We start from the raw sequence: 18,561 nt of genomic DNA on the forward strand, positions 1-18,561 counted from the left end.
TTGAGCGCTGCTTTGGAAAAGCGGGCTAGAAACAAACTGCTTCTAAATTGCTGTTTAATACGATGTGTCCTGTCACCACTGCCAACTAACCCGTGTTTAGTTCTGATTCAGCCGTGCCAGTGGCTGACACCATTGTTAGCGGCGGCTGGAGCCTGACAAAGGACCAGACTTTATTCATATCAGACTCTTCCCTAACATTTATTTCAGCGCTTGAGCTTTGTTTTTATGCAGAATTTCTATTCATAATGAATTTTGAGTAAGATTCTGCTGTGTTTTGGGGGGGGAGCCCTAACCCACAGTTAGCTGTCGGCTTTTAAGCACCAGGTACTCCACCCTGCGGAAGGGCAGTAGCAAAGGAAAAATAGTTTCCTTATACAAAGTGGATTTAAAAAATACATACACTGGAAAAATTGGCTTAATTCTCTTAGCTTGTCATAGTGACTTAAAAAATTTCCTAGGATTTAGCTAAGATTGACCTTTGGTTAATTTATGATCCTCAGAATCATCTCCTGTAGGTTTGTCAACCTCACAGTTGTAGCTTGGATTAAGAAGTGACAGTTTTCCTTTGGAAAATGCATTTCATAGATTAAAGATTTGCTGCCTGAACAGGAGGAGTGCCAGCACCCCGAGGAAGCGCACTCTCTTTTTTAATTCTGTTCTAGTTTGGAAAATGTTTCTTCAGCTGCTGACACCACTGAGTTTTTCCAAACGCTTGTCCTGCTGGAAGGGAACTCATTAAGGGACTCAGAAGAGGATCATTTCCTGTCTTAAAACTCTTCCCGATGCTGCTGCTGCGGCACGGTTCGTTCACTGTCTCTGAAATGGGTCCTGAACTGCCTGGCCCGGGACTCACTTTCCAATGGAAAAGTACCTTTTTGTTACACTTCTCAGTATGTTCCTGGCATGGGAAAAAAAAACCTTTGTCTCCTGCAGTCCTTCATTGGTACTGTTGAGAATAAAATGAGCTGTAGGGAGGGCTTGGGCTTTCGAGAGGCTTTTAATTTTTGCAGCAAAATTGTGAATCCTTTACTTGAGTACTTGTCCTCTACATCTGAAAGTCAATTCTTTTGTCTGATAACATGAATAGTAGCAATTCATTGTATTTTTTGGCCTGCCTTTGAGTATGAAGAGGTTTATTGGTCAGTTTTCCTTCCCTAGCCTGCCCGTGTCCTACTGGCATTGTCAGTTTGAATTCTGTCTAAAATCCACTGGAAGGACGACTCCACTGTGGCTGAAACATGTTCAGGTTACTTTATACCAGCATCTCTGTGTAACTTTGATGCTTTCCGTTCTGTAGCAGCCCCTAGATGCTAAAGCTCCATGGAAACGCTCAGGTTCCTCCTGGGATGGAGATCTTGGTAGAAATGGGAAGTTATTGGAGCTTGATGTTCTTTGAAGGAGTTTGATCTTTCTGATGGTTGAGTTGCTTGGGGTTCTCTGAAATTGTTTTGCATTTGGAAAGTCTTATTCAGGGCGCTTCAAAAATCTTTGATTACTTTGAAAATTTAGAATCAGGTTTCCACGGTAACTATTACTCCTCTGAATATAGCTCTCCAGTGACCCAAAGGTCCTCTCCAGCCCATCCCACCAGTGTGGTGTATTACTAATAAAAGACGTTTTGTCTTACCGGCCTTTTGCAAAGTGTTAGTTGCATTGCCCGGTTCGTTCCCTGTCTCCAGCTAGTGGATCTACTGCGCTGAAAGAGGGGAATCCTTTCTGTTCTCAGACAGTCTGTAGCAGCAGTGTGAAACTGGAAGGATTATTTGTGGTCTGGGGGAAAAAATAGCATTTAGATTGTCAGAAGCTGGGATACATGTTTTGCAGTGTCCTAGAACAGAAAATCCAAACCCATCCTCCTCCTCTCTAGGTGTTACAGAAGCCATCATACTTATAAGTATGAACATTTTAATATTTTCGAGTACTTAATATTTTCGGTGCCCTTTTATGAGGCTCTATCCAGCTCCTGCCTATCCTTGAGAAATTTATGATCAGAATTTAGAAAGAAATCACACCTGAGTAATCGTGGTGCAGCGGTACGGAGTTTCTGCGTTCCCCGGCTACCGCGCCAGCCTTCCCAGTCAAGCGTCCCTTTTGATGCTGCAGGCTGTGAATTTTCCCCAGAGAAGGTATTATTGTGGGAACAGGTGAATGGGAATGTTTCATCTTACCAAAGATGTTTCTTGTGGGCTATCTGCTACATTCCGTGTATTCGTTATCACACCTTTCTGACCATATTATTATTTTCAGTCTTGAACTACAGCTCTTGGCATCCATTCAAGACTGTGAAATTTGACATGAGCCATCACCTTGCCCGCTGTTAACAAACTGACATAAGCAGAAAGTGCCTTCTGAAGAGCCTTCCGTGGTGCAAACCGTAGCGCAAAACTCCCAAGCCGCATCTTGAATCGGAGCGCAGCGCGGCAGGAGCAGGCTGCCGTGGCAGAGTTGGGCTGCCAGCTGTACGTATGTGGTTGCGCAAGTAAAGGTTGTAAATACTGATGATCTTGCTGTTGGTTTAATTCTCAACCAAAGCATTGGCTACCTGCTGTTTCAAGAGCCTTTCCTCTCCAGTAAACAGATGGCCCCACGTTGGCTGGCCTTACCAGGGCTTAGTTTCACCAGCAAGTCAGTATTATCAAGCTGTCAAAGGACCCATCTGCCCCGAGCAGCTGTCCTGGCATCCGCCGGCCTGTGTGCTGGGAACCTCCCTGCTTCGCAAATCTCAGGCATATAAAACTTTTATATTTTTGTTTTAATTTGGGGAGGGGGTTGTAGTTCATGCCATCTGCCTCATGTGCTTAAGCGAAGGGATGTTACATTTGAAAACAAGCTACTAGACAGAAGTAATCTTTTACGCTCCCCTAGCTGTCTGTGCTCTGCCATAACTCTACCAGCATGCTTTAAAAAATGCAGGTTTAGACTCAAAGTGGATGCAATACCTTTTTGGCGTCAACACGTAACTTCAAACTTGCTCAAATTCTGGTGTGTTTAGTGCCTGCTCTTCCACTGACTGCCAGATCTTGGCCAAAACGCGCAACCCGTTCCCTTCCCTGGGATGCAGGGTGCTGCCGCCGCTGCCGCTGGTCGGGGTTGTCAGCACCCAGGAGCTCCTGCTTACAGACCTTCGGAGGTCAAAAATGTCTCACAGATGATGCTTAAATATTAGCATGAGTTGATGCATTCCCCATTTGTTTATAGTGAGTCACTCACGGGGTGCTTTTCCTACCTTGAGTCTCATTATTCCTGATTAAAGGTGCTTAGTGGCTGCTGTTCATCAGCTCCGTGGATCCCAGTCCAGATCCCAGCTCCTGAACAGCTTTGCCTTTTAACCACACACGTTTAATTCTGCAGAGAGCTGCTAAATATCAGAAAAGGTGTTTTCGTGAAGATGAAAACAACAATTATTTTTAAGGCTTTAATATTTTTAGGGAGAGAAGAATTTCATAGAAAGAGTAGGCTTCCTGGCTTTCTCTTACGTTTGAAACGGTGGGGGGAAGTATGCATTTTTCTGTTGGAGCCTTTGGATATTTGATAAGCCTCATCAGAAATACGTCTGCTACTTTTTACATTCTTATGTAAAACAAAGTATCATAAAAGTACACATTAACAAAACTTTCCTTCTGGTTTTCTACTTTATAGTGTCTTCAGCAGAGGCAAAAATTTGTCTTTTAAGCTTTCCTTCCATTTGCCTCTTGCCCAGTTCATTTCAATTTGTGAACTCGGTGTTTGAATTATTCTCAAAAAGGCACCTGATGCTCCTGAGACTGCTCGTTCAGAAGTCATCAGTGACTTTTGCGCAGAACTAAAATTTCGTGCTCTGAGGGTAGGTTTGGTTTTGGTTTTTCTGGAAAGTGTGGAGCATTTTTCTGATAAAATCGGGATGTGGTAACGACCCCTAGCTCGGTGCTTGGCATCTTTGGGAAGAGCTGAGGAACTTAATTTTTAAATAGAGACTAAATATTTGGTTAAAATATTTGGTCCCAACAATTCCTTCTGAAGCCAAGCTCCAATAAATTAGTATTTAAATAAATGTGCCTGTATGAACCTGACTTTTGGGAAAAAAACCAAACCCAAACCAAACCCCAATCCTTTTATATCTTGACAGACTTTACAGCTTTTGGTTTATCTTTTTACAGTGGATCCAGAACTTAATGTCTGAGCTCAAGTTTTAAAGCTCGTGCTAAAGAGCAGGCTGGAAAAAGAAAAGCCAGTGTGCGGAATCCAGTTCCCAGTACAAAACTGCAGTGTATCTCCCTAGTAGCGCCTGGTGCAGTGCTCTCCTTATAAATTCTCCTTTGCCAGCTTGTAATTCTGCCACTATGTTTCCTGCCCTGATATCTGAGTGAAATAAGTGCTGACACGTTTTGTCCATGGCTCGCCTCTTTCCCCTTTAGTGTGCCAAATTCCTAAATAAAGCTGTGTTGTTTTTTTTTATATGATATGAAAAAAGATTTGCATAAGTGTAGTTATGATAATTTTTGTGGTTAGTTTTAATGTGTTGGCTTCGTTTCAGTCCTTCAGATCTCTAAATCAGTTCTGATTTGCTATTGCTTAAACATTGCTTTTTTTCCCCCTTTTCAAAACAGATGTGTTGAGAATGATCCGAGGCTAATTTCCCTGTAAATCTGCTTTGTTCATAAAGTCAGGCTGAAACCGTTTGTTCTTGCCCATAGCTCAGTAGTTACGTGTAATAACCTATTAATTTATTAGTTTTAATGCTAAATTAAGCGAGCAAAAAGAAAAAGAGGAGACTCCTGGTGTGTATTTCTCAATTTACATCTCTTACCCTGCACTTGTGCTGGATCCTCCAACACACATAACCCTGCTCATGTGTCCAGCCTTGCGCACGGGAGACCGATGGCCGGTCCCGTCCCGCTCCTCTGCGACCCGACCCCTCTCACGTCTACCCACGGCGCGGCTCCGAGGGCTCTCGCGCCCTGCGCCCCGCTCTGCCAGCGGGAGCTTGTGTCAGGGACGGTGTGTGACCTGCTGTCGGGGCGTGGGTTGAAACCGCCGTGCTAGAATTTGGCATTTCCAGGCACAGAGCATCAGCTGTGCCCAGAGATAAGTGGATCCATCAGGAGATCAGATCATGCCCCAGGCGGCTTCTCCCACGGTAATACAGGGTTTTTGTAACACAGCACGGCTAGGGGCAGGCTCTGAGCAAAGCCCCTCCCAGTTTTATATCTTAGAAAGTAGAATATCTTCCTTTTTGAGATGCTATTTTTGACACCCTGCAGACAGCAGTGTGAGATTTAGGACTCCTTCAAGGGTTTCTCCTTCAGCAGTGGGCATTACTGTGGCTTTCTACTGCTTTCCATCAACTTCCAGTAGCGTCACATGTGTGCTGTGTATAAATGCATGTGGTTCGATTTGCATCTTCAGAGTATGCAGCATCCCAAGGAGTTCGTGTGTCCGGGATAAATCTCCATTTAGCGGAGCCAGCTGGAGTTCAGACTTCTCTCCCCGCCAGATGTGATGGCTGGAGCCTTTGTGCATCGCAGGCTCCAAAGGACAGCACCGACGGGGTGTGTTGCTCCCGGTTTCTGCGCCACGCTGCGCTCTGAGCTGTGTTATCGCTTCAAGGCGCTTTAAAAAAAATAAAAATTCCTTGTTAGAAAATGTCACCTTAAGGATTCTGGCCTGAAAAAGTGCTGTTGGTACCAGGCTAATGGGGCAGGTCATATTTAGAGCTGTAAAGCCCAGAAATTATCAAAGTGACATGTTGGTTTGCCTTAAAACCCAGGTTTTTTGAGGCAGAACATCAAGTACTCGGAGATGTGTGTGTGGGGAGAGATGGCCAACGACTTGCAGCACAACTGCTGCTTTTCTTTTGAGGGACTAAATGAGCTCAAACCTGAACAGTGGTATTAGAACTGTTGCAAGGAGGGTCTGCCATAACAATGCTTTTATTTAGTGCTCCGGTCAGTGGCTCTGGTGCTTATCTTGCCACCCGGCTCGAGCCTAGTCGCGCTGTAGCTGGCTCTCCAGCAGCCCTGAGGCAGCGCCACAGTCCTTCGGGCGCGCTAGAGCAACCTGTCTTTTCCTGGGAGTTCACGTGGGAATGCCTGCAATTATAGACGCCTTCGGCATCTCTGCAGTGTTCAGCCAGCAGCTATTACCGAGAGAAAAACAATGCACCATTTTCTTCAGGCGACACTCACTGGTTTGATAAATAGTTGGCAAAAGGCGCTTCATGTGATGGGTTTGTTACCCGTGTAGGCAAGGGGAGAGGTTGAGCGGGTGACGAGGGGGTAGCTTATGCTCTTTCATTACAGCTATTTTCCGTCAAGGATTCCATTTAGCTGTAGCGCCGCGAGGTAAACGCGATCCGTATGATACAAAACCAAATTAGGAAAAGCTCAAATAGCACCTGCTGCTTCCACCTTCAGACCACGTCTGACGTTGCGCTCTGCCTCGAAGGCGTGTGGGCTTGTCTGCTTTCATTGGCCTTTTTTTTTTCCCTACTCATGGGGAAAGTTGCGGTAGAAGGTGCTCCAGGTACGCGGGGCATGGTGAGCAGCCAGGTGCGCCTCCAGGAACAGAAAATCCCTGAAATGCTGAAACGTCCTAGGAGCATCATTTTCTAAAACGTCCATCGCTGCGTATATCCCTGAGGACCTGGAGAAAACCAGCGCTCTGCCTGCTCTCGGACTACTCGGCAACCAAAGCGTAGAAACAATGTGCTAGTTTGTTTTTTAAAGGGCAGAATTGAATAGACTTGGATTTGAAACAGCATTGCAGTAGCATTAGAACAGCATTACTCCTGTCCATCTGACAGCAAACCCAAGCTAGTCCCTTCCTGCTCCTGCAACCACAATCCAATTTTTGTGGAATATTTGGCAAGATCTTTTTCTCCTTTATTTTCCACTTTCTCCCCTCTTGAAGCTTCCTCTCCAGACGAACCGTGGCAGTGCCAGTCAACCCGCGCAGGCTGGCAGAGCGCGGTGGAGAGTCAGACAACGGCAGCTGATGCGGCTTTGCTTGGTGGGTTGTCGTCCTCCTGGGGTTTGAGTGGCCGCTGCAGGCTGGGCCTCTGTCTGCGTGGTGAAGCTCTTCTGGCCTCGGCGTGTCCCTCCCTTCACCCTGCTGGCCACGGCGTCAGAGAGGAGGCAGCTACTGCCATGGGCATCCTCCCGCTCCTTTTCCCATCCCTCCTGTGTCCCACCTTTATGCAAACAGACAGTGATCCCCAGAGCTCATGGGACAAAAGGACAGGCTGGTTTTCTTCCCAGTTCTCTCTTTTTTTTCTCCCCCCCACCCATCCCACTGTAGCACTGGGCGAGGAGAGGACCGGGGCAGGGAGGGGCACTTTGAGGTTGATTTCCTCAGCACAAGAAACCTGAGAGGTGGGAGAAGAGATCAGAAAGGAAAGAGGAGAATGCTTTGATTCCATTAAACCCCCTTGGCATAAGACCTCCACCTGCATTTCCCCATACTCCTTAGCAGCAGGTACCTCTAAATACCCATTTCCGTACTCGGAGGCCAGGTGGCAGCTCTGCGTGGCGAGTGGGGGCGGTGATGCGCATGCTGCTCTGGAGGCTCGTCTCAGACGGCTTGCCCGTGTCAGAGGTACAAGGCTGGTTTCAGAAAGCTAACACACATGTTCCTCTGGACACGCTGCCCACCTTGCTGCTGTTGCATCGATTCCTTTCTTCTCCAGCATTTCTTGCAAAGCAGGACTCCAGTGGCTGACAGCAAACAAAAACAACAAAAAAAGACCCATCGTGATCATATTTACTGGTGACCTACTTAAAATCCTCTTTCTTCATCCTCTTTTAGGGTGCGTGCTAAAATGCTGGCTGGCTTGCAGGCTCCAAGGAATCACTAGCAGCAGGATAATGAATGCAAAAGGTGGCCCCTCATTTGTTTAACGGTAGTTTCTGAAAAGACATGGTTTATTTTTTCATTGCATCATTTAGACCTCCCCCCCACCTGTGATGTATTATTCCCATTTTTGGTCTCCCTGCTCAGAAGCCTTTGTGTTCTGATTGCAGGCAGTGCTGCTGTTTGAAGAGATGCCATTAAATCACAGGATGCCTTAATCTTTTTGGGGTTTTTTTGTTTTTGTTTTTAAGAAAATTAGGCTTCTAGTGCTATCCTGGAGAGCCTGAGCTGTGTTGGCAAAGGCCTGTGTTGAGCATCAGGTTTTTTCTGGTGAAAATGATCCAACAGAGGTGATTATTTAACAAATGCTTTATACGTTCTTTATATCTTCTTGTAGGGTTATTGTAAATGGGTTTGCAGTCCAGGGTAGAAAGTCATAGGCGTTGTGCATATTGCACCTCTCACGTTTTCTTCTCCCTAGTTTTTTTCTTTACAGATTCATTTAGAGGAAGGCTTGGATGTTCCTACTTGCTCACCCGTGCACCAGACCAATGCTGTTAGACAGAAAGAACGTAGTTACAGTGGCACACACACGTGCCTACGTGGATGCTGTGCTTAAACGGTCTATTTTGGATGCTCGTGACTGATTGCATACATGGTATGGATACATTGATCCTCCCCTTACCAAGAACCCCAACAGGACGGTGCAGGCTGAAACATGTGTATAAGGGATCACACCTGAAGCGTTCGTTTCTAGTGACTCAAGAATCCTTCTGGGTTTGTGACTTCAGTCACATAAAGCATGCCATGCTTTCATGGCAGCCTGAATTCCCCTGTCTCTAATCAAAAGAGAATTTCTAAGCAGGTGTATGAAAACAACGTGAAAAAAATTACCACTGGGTGGCTTCGGCGTTTCTTGGTGCCTAATAACTTCGCATTGTTGGAACTAAGCCCTGCTGTCTTTAGGCACATATAATAAATAAAACTTCTCGCAGTCCAGATAATTCTTGTTTTCTCACCAAACAATTTTGCATTAGGGGTTATTTTCACGTGCTGTCTGGCGTATTTGAGATGCTAAGGGAGCATTTACCATCTCCTCCCAGACAGTTCTGGGCTACTGCTGCGTGCCGCATTCGTAGGGTAGGACATTGCTTCTGTGTTGTCCCTACAGGAGGTGACAGTAATAATGGAGACGGGGGAGAAGAGGTAATTAGCTCCACTATACTGGTAAAACCACTCAGTATCTATGGAAATTAATTTGGTTTCTGACTCCAGGGCAGTAGCTTCAAATTAGACTGTAAGTAATGTTTTGTTCTCTTTTAAGTAATGAGGAGGAGCTGGTCAGGACAGAGCATAAACACAAAAACAGCTCTGTGCTGCTGGAGTTGCAGACTGCTGATGCAGGAGGAGGATTCATCTCCTGGTGCAACTCCTTAGTCAGCGGCTGCCCGTGGCTCTTGTGCCCTGTCCTTCGGGTGGAATAACTTCTGTGATGACTGCTCTTTATAAATGAGTTAGAAGCCTTTGGAGTGGGCGTCGCTGCCTCATTAGGGAAATTGGAGTGCACGTGCCTGTTCTCAGGCACGAAGAGCATGGCATGGGAGTCCTCATCGCTCTTCCCTGTGGTGCCCACAAACTGGCAGGAAATAAATAGGGATTGACTGGAGGAGCTGCCAGAGAAGTTCCTGCCGCAAAACATGGCTCAGTGGAAGGAAGAAAATCAAGATCATGGTGAGGAATATTCTCTGCTTGGGTCTGTGTCCACAGGAGTTAATCTGGGCAGATTAAACGGAGTATTTAAAAGCATATGGAGAAAGCAGCCAGCAAAGCAGGTGGAAGGAAACAGCTCCAGTGTTGTTGACCAGAGAGAGTCTTTGTTACAACCAGTGGAGTTTTAATGCACACCATCTTCATATATAGCAGCTGACCTTACGGCTGTGTAGACTCTGATGGATGATTTCACCTTAAAATGCACATAGAGCATGTTCCTCATTAAGAAGCATTGATCAGCAGTGGTGTCTTATCTCCTTATCTTCTGTAATTTCACTTAATCTTCCAGAGCCCGTGGTATAAATTAATATCCCTAGTCCACAGGGTGCCTTGCATAAAGCATTTTTACATATAAATGGCACAATATATCCTGTAACAGAGATGTGATTCATAGGCTATTACATGTTAAATCTTAGGTGGAAGCCAGCTAACTAATTTATACACAGTAATTAGATTCTGAATTAAATGCACAAAAGATTTTTTTTCCCCTTCTTGCTTTTCCTTGTGTGAACTCAGAAGATGAGCTGATATTGGAGAAGGGGAAGTTGTTCTTCCTTCTCCACCACCCCATCCTGGTACCTGCTGGGCAGTCTCGTGGGGCAGGCTAAGGGGAGACTTACAGAGATGCTCCGTCCTTAGGCCGTGCCCTGCTGGGACCGCTCGCCGAACGAGCTCCCCTCAGAAATTACTGATTTGCAGGCAGGCCTCGGCGGGACTGTTCCTTCCTGCAGAAATATGTTATATTTGTGTTAGTGTAGATCACTTTTACGGTATGTTTCATCAATGTACAGGTAGAGAACAGCCAAAAGCAATAAAATAAAGCCCCCGTCCATACTCTTCTACCCACTCAGTCCACCCCAGCCCCGATCCCCTGGAGCACGAGTTTGTTCCTTTGCTCATCTCGGTGAGAGGTGCCGATCGGAGGAGAGTTACGACAGCTCAGCGGGACCTCGGCTGATGCCACCCCCGCACCTCGGGGACAGAGACCCCACCGAGCCGTTGGTGACCGTGCTCCGTCACCGGCGAGTTGCGCCAGCTCGTGGCCAGGCTGCTTTCAGCCGTCACTTCCTCACGCGTGCTGGAAGCTGAGCCAGGCTGATAGTTTGAAACGATAGTTTCAAACCAGGCTACGTCCCCCAGCTTGGGCTGGTAGATCAGAGGCCACCCGTCGCTTTGGGGCTGCAGAGAGGCTGCTGGCTGGAAAGGCTGAGCCCCTCCCCGTGCTGGGCAGGAAGCTCAGCCTTCACCACCAGTGACCGTGGGTAAGACAGGGGACAGCAATGTTTTACACCGAGATCTTTAGCATTCAGGGTCAGTAACACAGATACTTAACCCCAGTGCTATCTCGTCCTAACTGCAATTTCAAAAACTCCAGACCAGTCTCCCCAGCCAGCCAGCCTGGCTATTTTTAGCTTGGTTTCCCAGGGAAACATGGTTTTATGTGGCTGCTGTATCCTCAGATTTGACAGTGAGGGAGAGAGGTAGCAAAGATCATTCTCTCTAAGTTTCGTGAAAATCACTCACTGTGATTAAAGAGACAAACTCTCAGATCTCTGCGCAGCCAAAGGCAGGGGAATTCAGCCGTCCTCCATCCCCGTGGGGAGCTGCGTCATCAGCCCGCCAACAAAAAGAAGTGTCACAGCACGGAAATGCGAAGCTGGGTGTGAGGGAAGGGTGCTGAAGGATGAGGCAGTGCTGTAAGTTGTGCGAGGCGTGCTTCGTTGGGCTTCTATTTTTGAGGAAAGCAGGCTGTAGTCATTCCTCTGCTCATAGAGCATCTGGCTTGATAGTTTTGATGGAAGTGTAAAAGATGCTTTTGGGGTCCCCTCCAGCCATGCGCAGGACATCGCAGCATCTGCTGAACGGATCCGTTTTCTCTTTTTTCTTTTGGTTTTTTTTTTTTTTTAACGTAGAAAAAGGGGGAGGAAGGATACTTTGGTGCCTGAACCCAGTGGCCCTGGGCTGGTGCCAGCTTCTCAGCTACCTGGTAGACAGACCCGCAGGCACTGGCGGGGCTTGGTGTTAGCATCCAAATCCAAGCAGTGACACTTCCTCCCAGGAACTTTTGAGGCAGATAAAATGGGTGAGTAAAACACTTAATCATAAATTTGTCACATCAGCAGCCAGCACATGGTGTGTTTCACCTTCAGTTTGAGGGTGATACAGGAGACGATCTTATGTTTTCCAGAGTTGGTCAACGTAAGGTGCATCCCCAGCACAGGCACATGCTGTCGTGCCTCGACTCAAGTGTAAAGTTGGGTTTTGAAGTAGACTGAACAAGTAGATGGGAGTGGAAATAATTTGCCTGAGCAGAGGTGTCAGTGCCATTTTTAATGCCTTGTGGTGTGTCAGGAATCTGCATAGGGCTGGCAGGTGGGACACAGGACCTAAAGGACACTTGTGCTTTCTGCAATGGCAGCTGGAGACAAGATGATGTACCCCAGGATCTCTAAAATGGCACCAGAAGCCTATGTTTAGGACCTTAATTCCACCATCCGTCTTCAAATCTGAGCAGATGTCTCCGCCAGTTTTAACTGGTACTACTTTGGGGCAAGTGGGCTAGGGATGCCATTTCCCAAAGCGTTCATCGGCTACTTCTATTTGCTTTACTTGTACGCTTGCAGTTTGGAGGCATATGTGTTTGCCCAGCTGCATGTCTGGGTTGAGTTTGGCTCAGACTGGAATTAATTTCCTGTATAATAAGGATTTACATAAAGACTTTTGAATGTTGATAGTCCTCCCGTGTGTCTCTTACAGTTCCACAGGCTGCAAATTGGCCAGGAGAAACCATGAATGACAAGACGAAGGAACAGGGCACGTGGGTGAGCTCAGAAGAGGGCAGAAAAAACAGCTTGGAGGGAATATGCTTTAAAGAAAGCTTACATTAGTCCAGTCCTGATACCTCAGTGAGGCTGAAGTGGGACTTAAGCACCAGCTTAACTCCATGCTGTACTCATACACGTTTGCAAAGGGTAGATGTCGGGGATATGTCACGTCATGCCTGACAGTGAATAACAAGGATCTCCCGCTGGTGTGGAGATGCCTACTGCAGCTGGAGGTTGAGTAGCTGAGTAATTGCATGGTGAGTGATTAGTGCTGATGACTCCTCTCGGTGCTGGGGGCTTCAACTTCACTTTTCTTGTGAGCACGAAAAGGAGCGCTGCTGGTCGCGGCAGCTCAGCAGGGGAGCCTGCCTCTCCGGAGCGCCAGCAGCGCCTGTGCTGGGGCCTGCGGGACCCGCAGGTGAGCAAGGCAGGGTGAGGCACAGATTGAAGGGTGCGAGGCGTCGGGAGCCCTGGTGTGTGTGGACGGGGAGCGGCAGGACTTGTTTCGATGCTAGATTAGGGAGCCATGGGACACGCAAGAGGAGGAGGGAGAGGCGAGTGTTTTCTGTGGCTGTGCCCAGTCTGAGAGGGCTGGGAGCTCGTGCCATCGCTGCCTGCAAGTGGGGGGGGGTGTGGTGCAAGATGTGAGAAGCCTTGATGCAGATAATGAGGTGAACAAGGCAGGGCCATCACCGTTACTCCTGTCTAGGCTGTTGCCACATGTTTACTTTAAATAAAATGGAAGTGTTTCTGTATTTATGAAATTTGAGTTACCTGATGGAATTAATGACTTTGAGGTTACACCCAAAACTCTGTTACCCCTTCTTTTAGCTGTGACTGCCAGGCCTGAGCTGCTTCTCATCCCTCCACCTGGCCGTGAGCACGGCACAACCACCAAGCAAATCTCCTTCTCTTACTGACCTTTGCGCTGTTACCTCAACCCTCTGCAGATGTGCAATGCTGTACCACGCTAACGTGTGCTAGGGGGAGGACAGGGGATGGAGCCGGTAAGTGATTGGAGATGTGTGGCTTTAAAGATGTTAAAATGCTGGGTGTTCTTGTAAGCCTCCAATATTTCATCTTCAGAGCCAGGTCGCTCTAAATGTGGGTGCCTGTGCTCCCAACGGTTAATGGGTGCACCTGTAAGTTAGGGAGTTTTGCTGCTGAGCTCACATTTGAACCGTTTATTTTGCCCACGGAATTAGAAGCATCATTTGCTCATATTTATGTTGAGAAAAGTAGCAAAATTAATGAATGTTATCTGAGCACAGAGGAGGTTAGTGCGGATGGCTCAGTGTTTATAAACTCCCCAGGACCCTGGATTCATCCTGTAGGCTAGACTGGTCGTGCAAGTCGCTTGTCAGTTATGATCACACATCTTCTGTGGCTAATAGCGATGTATTCGCTGTGTTGTATGGTAGTAGTTATAGCTAAATATAGAGTGTGAAATGGCAGGATGGCCAAGACTGACCTAGTTTTTGGTTTTGGTGGGTTTGGTGTTTTTTTTTTTTAAAGCCTTAGTAAAAGAGATAAAAGCTGTCTGCCTGTCAACTTAGCTTCTAAGGGATGCTCTATTTGCAGGAGATTGTTCCCTGATAAGCCAACTTCCTTTGGGTTTGGTTGAAGAACTCAACCAAGTTTAGCTCGATGCAAACTTGATTGCAGATTGGAAGGAACTTTGCATGAAGTTCAGTGATCCTCTGTCCATTGCAGAGTTCACCCAGTGTTTTTCTTCCTATATGTGTAAATCAGCTGAAAGCCTTCATCCAAAAGAGGAACCAGAAGTGTTTGTGTATGTTACGCAGTTACTAAGGTGGTTGGTGCTGAGGTCTGGCCGTTTGTGTTTAGCCTGGCCCAGGTGCAAGAGTTTCAGTAGCAAAACCTGAGATAATTTACTGCGCTTGTGCAGTTTGTGCACTTTGATCTGTCATAGCCTGTGTTTTGCTTTGTGGTTGCTGCTGGGGAGGTTACTGAGCTGCTCTGGGACAGCCCCCAAACGGGGATACGCAAAACCCCAGTAGATACCCGAGTGGGCCAAGTCGTGGAGCACCTGAGCTGGGGTACTCAGCCGTTGGGGTCTGCTCACGCACGGAGCGTTGGATGCTTGGAAATGAATTCACTTCTGAATTACAAGGTTATCAACCCAGAACAAAAACGTCATCAGTGCTGGGTCAGAGATGGTTTATGATTAGTAAGGAGAGAAGGGATTAGGATGTAAGCCTGAAAAAGGCACGTTACACGTTAACGTTGCGTTTGATTTTACTTATGGAGGCTGTGCTTTTTAACAGGGGCGTCCATCGCTCCCAGCAGTGGAACAGATAAAACCAGGTTGCCTAAGGATTGGGTCCCTTTCTTCTAAATACCACCACTGTTGGCGTAACAGCTGAGTCCTCCTCTGCTCGTCCTCCCACAGCAACCTCCCAGGCAAGAGATGGCGCATTGCATGGCCAGTGCAGAGAAATACGTGTGCTTGCTCGATAGCAGCCAGCAAAAAGGACATGGAAGGGCAGAGTCTGGCTTGCCTTTCCGTCAGGAAGGTATTTATTTGCGTATCTCTGGCAGTTAATTTTTCACTTAGTTTATTTATTAGTCTTCTCTCTGTCAGACCTGGGGGCGGAGTGGGGATGGACAGATGGACAGGCAAGCACAATTGTACCAGCAAAGGTAACCAGGCTCAAACGCGCCTTCTTTTGCAAAAGGCAAAATTGTATTTCCTCTTTCACTCCCAAGCCACCCAAATATCAGATGTCAGCAGGGGGGAATTTGGGAAGGAAAAAGGTAAACATACAAGAGCTTTTTGGTTTTTTTTTACTAAGATCTTATTTTCAACCATAAACTTTCAGGGGAAAGTTCTTGACTTTCCTCTGCACTTACAAAAGGTCAGCCCCTCTCCCAGGCAGTCAGTGTGAATCTCTGCTACAAAGTCCTGCTTCCAGTCTGAGCCTTCACCAGCGTCATTGTAGCTGCCCACGTGCACTCTGCGATCCGTCACACCCTCACCCTTCCCAGAGCAACCTCGTGGTGAATTGCCATGGGTCAAACTGAATTTCTGCCTATTAGGTCTTGGGCTGCTGCATGATTTTCCCTGTTGTTCAAACAGACCGTCACTCTCAGTGCACTGCTCTCCATTTCTCAGAACAGTGCCCTGGCCGGCGTTGGGGACCTGGGCATCCAGGCTGGGATTTCAAATGGCTTAGCAGGATAAATGTCAGGGGAGATGGAGGGTTGAAGCTTTGTGGAGTGGAAGGGACTTGCTGCGAAGGGGACAGCATCCAGCTCTCCAAAGGCTTTGTGCCCTTTATTTATGTGGACAACTGTCTTGAACATCACATTTCACTCCTCCGTGCCAAAAAAGCTGTGCCAGTACAGCTGTGGCTATATAAAAAGTATTTTTTCAGCACCACATCAGTCCCTTTGTGCATCTTCCCACCTCTTGCTGCCAGCTGTTCCGGGGAAGGTTTGTTTTTAGTCTAAGCCTTACTGAACCGAATGCCTCCACAGCGTTTGCACTGGGCTAGCTAAATAGGTTTAATTAAAATGGAGTTCCTTTGCATCTAGACAGGTTGTGAATGCAGGTGGGTTTCATTGTGTAGCCAGTTAGTGAAGGATCTTCGGCCGTAGCTTTGCTTGGGATGACGCACTCGCCCCGTCTCATCTGAGGTGTGCCGTGCTTGCCCAGACACTGTTGAAAGAGGGCTAATGAGCTTTGTTTCGTTGTTTCATCTGAAGCTCTGTCATCCTCCTTGTTTCATTTCCAACAGACTCAGAACTGCTTTTTCAAGGTACTTGCCCAGCTGGAATATCCCTAAACATGCATAAAGTCCCAAGTCACGTCCTCACAGATTCCCACAGGCAAAGCACACCAGAATGTTTAAGCAAGGGCCGTATAAATTTTTAAACAAAGGTAACAAGCCAAGGAAGAGGTGGTAAGTGATGAAATGAAGGTGAGGAAAGAAGCAAATTAGATCCCTGATGTGTAGCTGCCCTTTCTCCAGCTTCTGAGGCATCCTCAGTGCTAATGAGTTTGATTGCTTTGGCTGCATCAGCTGAAACACCTTCTGCTGGCCGGTGTCAGCGGGTGTTGTCACTGTCAATGGCAGCAATGACTAGGAAGAGATTGGGTTGTTTTCAGACCACAGGTACATACATGTGATTATGCATAGCAGTGTCTGCTGCTTTTTCCAAGCCATGAATTTCAAAAAGGGAAATAAAGAGGGGTTTTTCTGCAGAGTAGTTGGCAAAAGGCTTTCTCCACCCACATCCTCCTTTCGTGCCCCCATCTCATTTCGTACCCCCAAGACAGCAGCCGTTTATCATATGGAGTGAGCAGCAACCAGCTTTCATCCTGCGACCCAGTAGGAGGTCATACCAAGTGATGCTTGCCTGTCTTGAAGACCAGTGCCTGATTCCATTTCTTTTCCTAAGGGCAGTTTTATCATCAGCTTGGGTTCCTGTTCATCTGTGTTACCTGATTCATGCGAGATGGGCACGAGGACAACGCTATAGGGAGGAATTTTGTTCACGATTACGGTGCGTCGTGCCTGGCTGTGGCTTGCAGTGCCTGCTCTGAGGTACGGAGCAACAGGGCCATTTCTTAAATTATTCAGAAAATACTTTTGAACAGTGTATGGTTGATCTTACCCTATATTGTAAGTAATGATACAGAATATTGAGAAATCTGTTAACTAAATTCACAAGCTCTTTTGTAAGGAAGGAGGAGGAGATGCAAAGGGAAGTGCCTGGACCGCAGGGTTCTTGCAAGGCTCCCCGTGTCGGCAGCCTCTCCAGCAGACTGACGTGGGGTCAGCGCTCCTGAAGGTTTGCTTCGCTCGCCTGCACGTAGGCAGGAAACTCCGACATCATCGGCTCGTCTCTCTCCGACTTACCTGGGACTCGTATCCCTTTTGGCATCCCTGGGAGGTTGGTTGCCAATGATGTGTTATTGCATCTCCTGCGTGAGTTCAAAGGAATTGGGTTAATGAGCATAAAGCAGTGAGCGGAAAGCCAGCCGTCAAATTATACTGGCGCTTGTTTGCTACCTACTAAATTTCCCACTTCATCCGTCTTTGATCCTTGTGATGCAGACAATTAAATACAGCAGTGATAAACACAGAAGAAACTATGGCAAGACCTTACAAGCTAAATTTAGTCCTTTTCTTTCATATAACGTGGTCTTCAGATGAGGCTAGAAACTGTATGAGAATGAGGAGTCGGGGGAGGGAAGAGACCCAAAATTAGTGGAAAACCTTTTGTCTGGGGAAACAAAATGGATATGGAGAGTGGCTGTTATATGCTAAAATCCTCGGGTACTTCAGCAGGCTGGAAAAAGAGTCAGCAGCACAGTCTGTCAGAGGAGCAGCGGCTCGGGAAAGCTGCTGGGGAAGGACAGCTAAATCAGAAGTAATTGTCATTGACGGCTTTCGCTTTCACGCTACTGAGCGAGATCCTGAACTGGGGCTCTCGCAGGATGCTGCGTTTGTCTGGAAGAGCAGGATCAGGGAAGCATCATCAGAGCCCCGCTGACGGACAAATCAGGCTAGTCAAAGGAGCTTCTCTCAACTGCTGCTGTTGCATCGTGTGGATGATGGCATAGGCCTTTGGAACAGAAAGGGGATGCTCTCTCCATCTGTTGCTGGAGTAACATGCGCGATAGTACAGACCTGACCCAAGAATCAATCACTTGCTTTCAAGGTGTTTAAATATTCATTTGAAGAGCGTCCTCTACCAGGAATGGAGAGAGAAGCACAAATTTATCGGGGAGTTTCCGTCTCAGGGCAGCAGCCAGCGGCAGCATCCTCCAGCAAACTGCCCCGCAGCGTTTCTGCACAGGCTGTAAGCAATACTGTGCTGCAAGGTTGGCCCCGGGAGTGTTTAGCACAGGAGTGCCAAAAATGCCGTACGCAAAAAAAGCCAGGGAGCCGATGGTGCTTGTCAGCGTGAGACACGCTGCCCTTGCTGACAGGCTGCCTTTCAGCTCCCGTGTTTGGCTTGGAAAGGGCTTTCACCAGCACGCGGAAAGTAGCACATTAAAGCTGTGCCACGTCAAATTTTAAAATTTACTTCTAAAGAGAAACGTCTGACAAACTTCTGGTGAGGTGTTTTTTCATTTTGAGCTGCTGACAGCGCCCGCATCCTGTGT

At 47.2% G+C, this 18,561-nt stretch overlaps 1 protein-coding gene across 3 annotated transcripts in view; it reads left to right on the forward strand.

Moving 5' to 3' along the window:
* Positions 1–18,561, forward strand: part of MYO1D (myosin ID) — a 163,504-nt gene that overhangs the window by 112,433 nt on the left and 32,510 nt on the right. Inside the window, exon 22 of one of the 3 annotated variants that reach the window (XM_075116552.1) lies at positions 8,309–8,771. The exons of 1 other annotated variant lie outside the window; for it this stretch is intronic. In XM_075116552.1, coding sequence (XP_074972653.1) covers positions 8,309–8,333 — 25 coding nt within the window. In that variant the 3' untranslated portion in view covers positions 8,334–8,771. Of the gene's footprint in view, positions 1–2,247; positions 2,464–8,308; positions 8,772–18,561 lie in introns of those variants that run through there. One more of the 3 variants, XM_075116551.1, reaches the window with a different exon arrangement.

Source organism: Phalacrocorax aristotelis, chromosome 23 (genome assembly GCF_949628215.1).
Source record: "Phalacrocorax aristotelis chromosome 23, bGulAri2.1, whole genome shotgun sequence".
In the NCBI taxonomy this organism is placed as follows: Eukaryota; Metazoa; Chordata; class Aves; order Suliformes; family Phalacrocoracidae; genus Phalacrocorax; species Phalacrocorax aristotelis.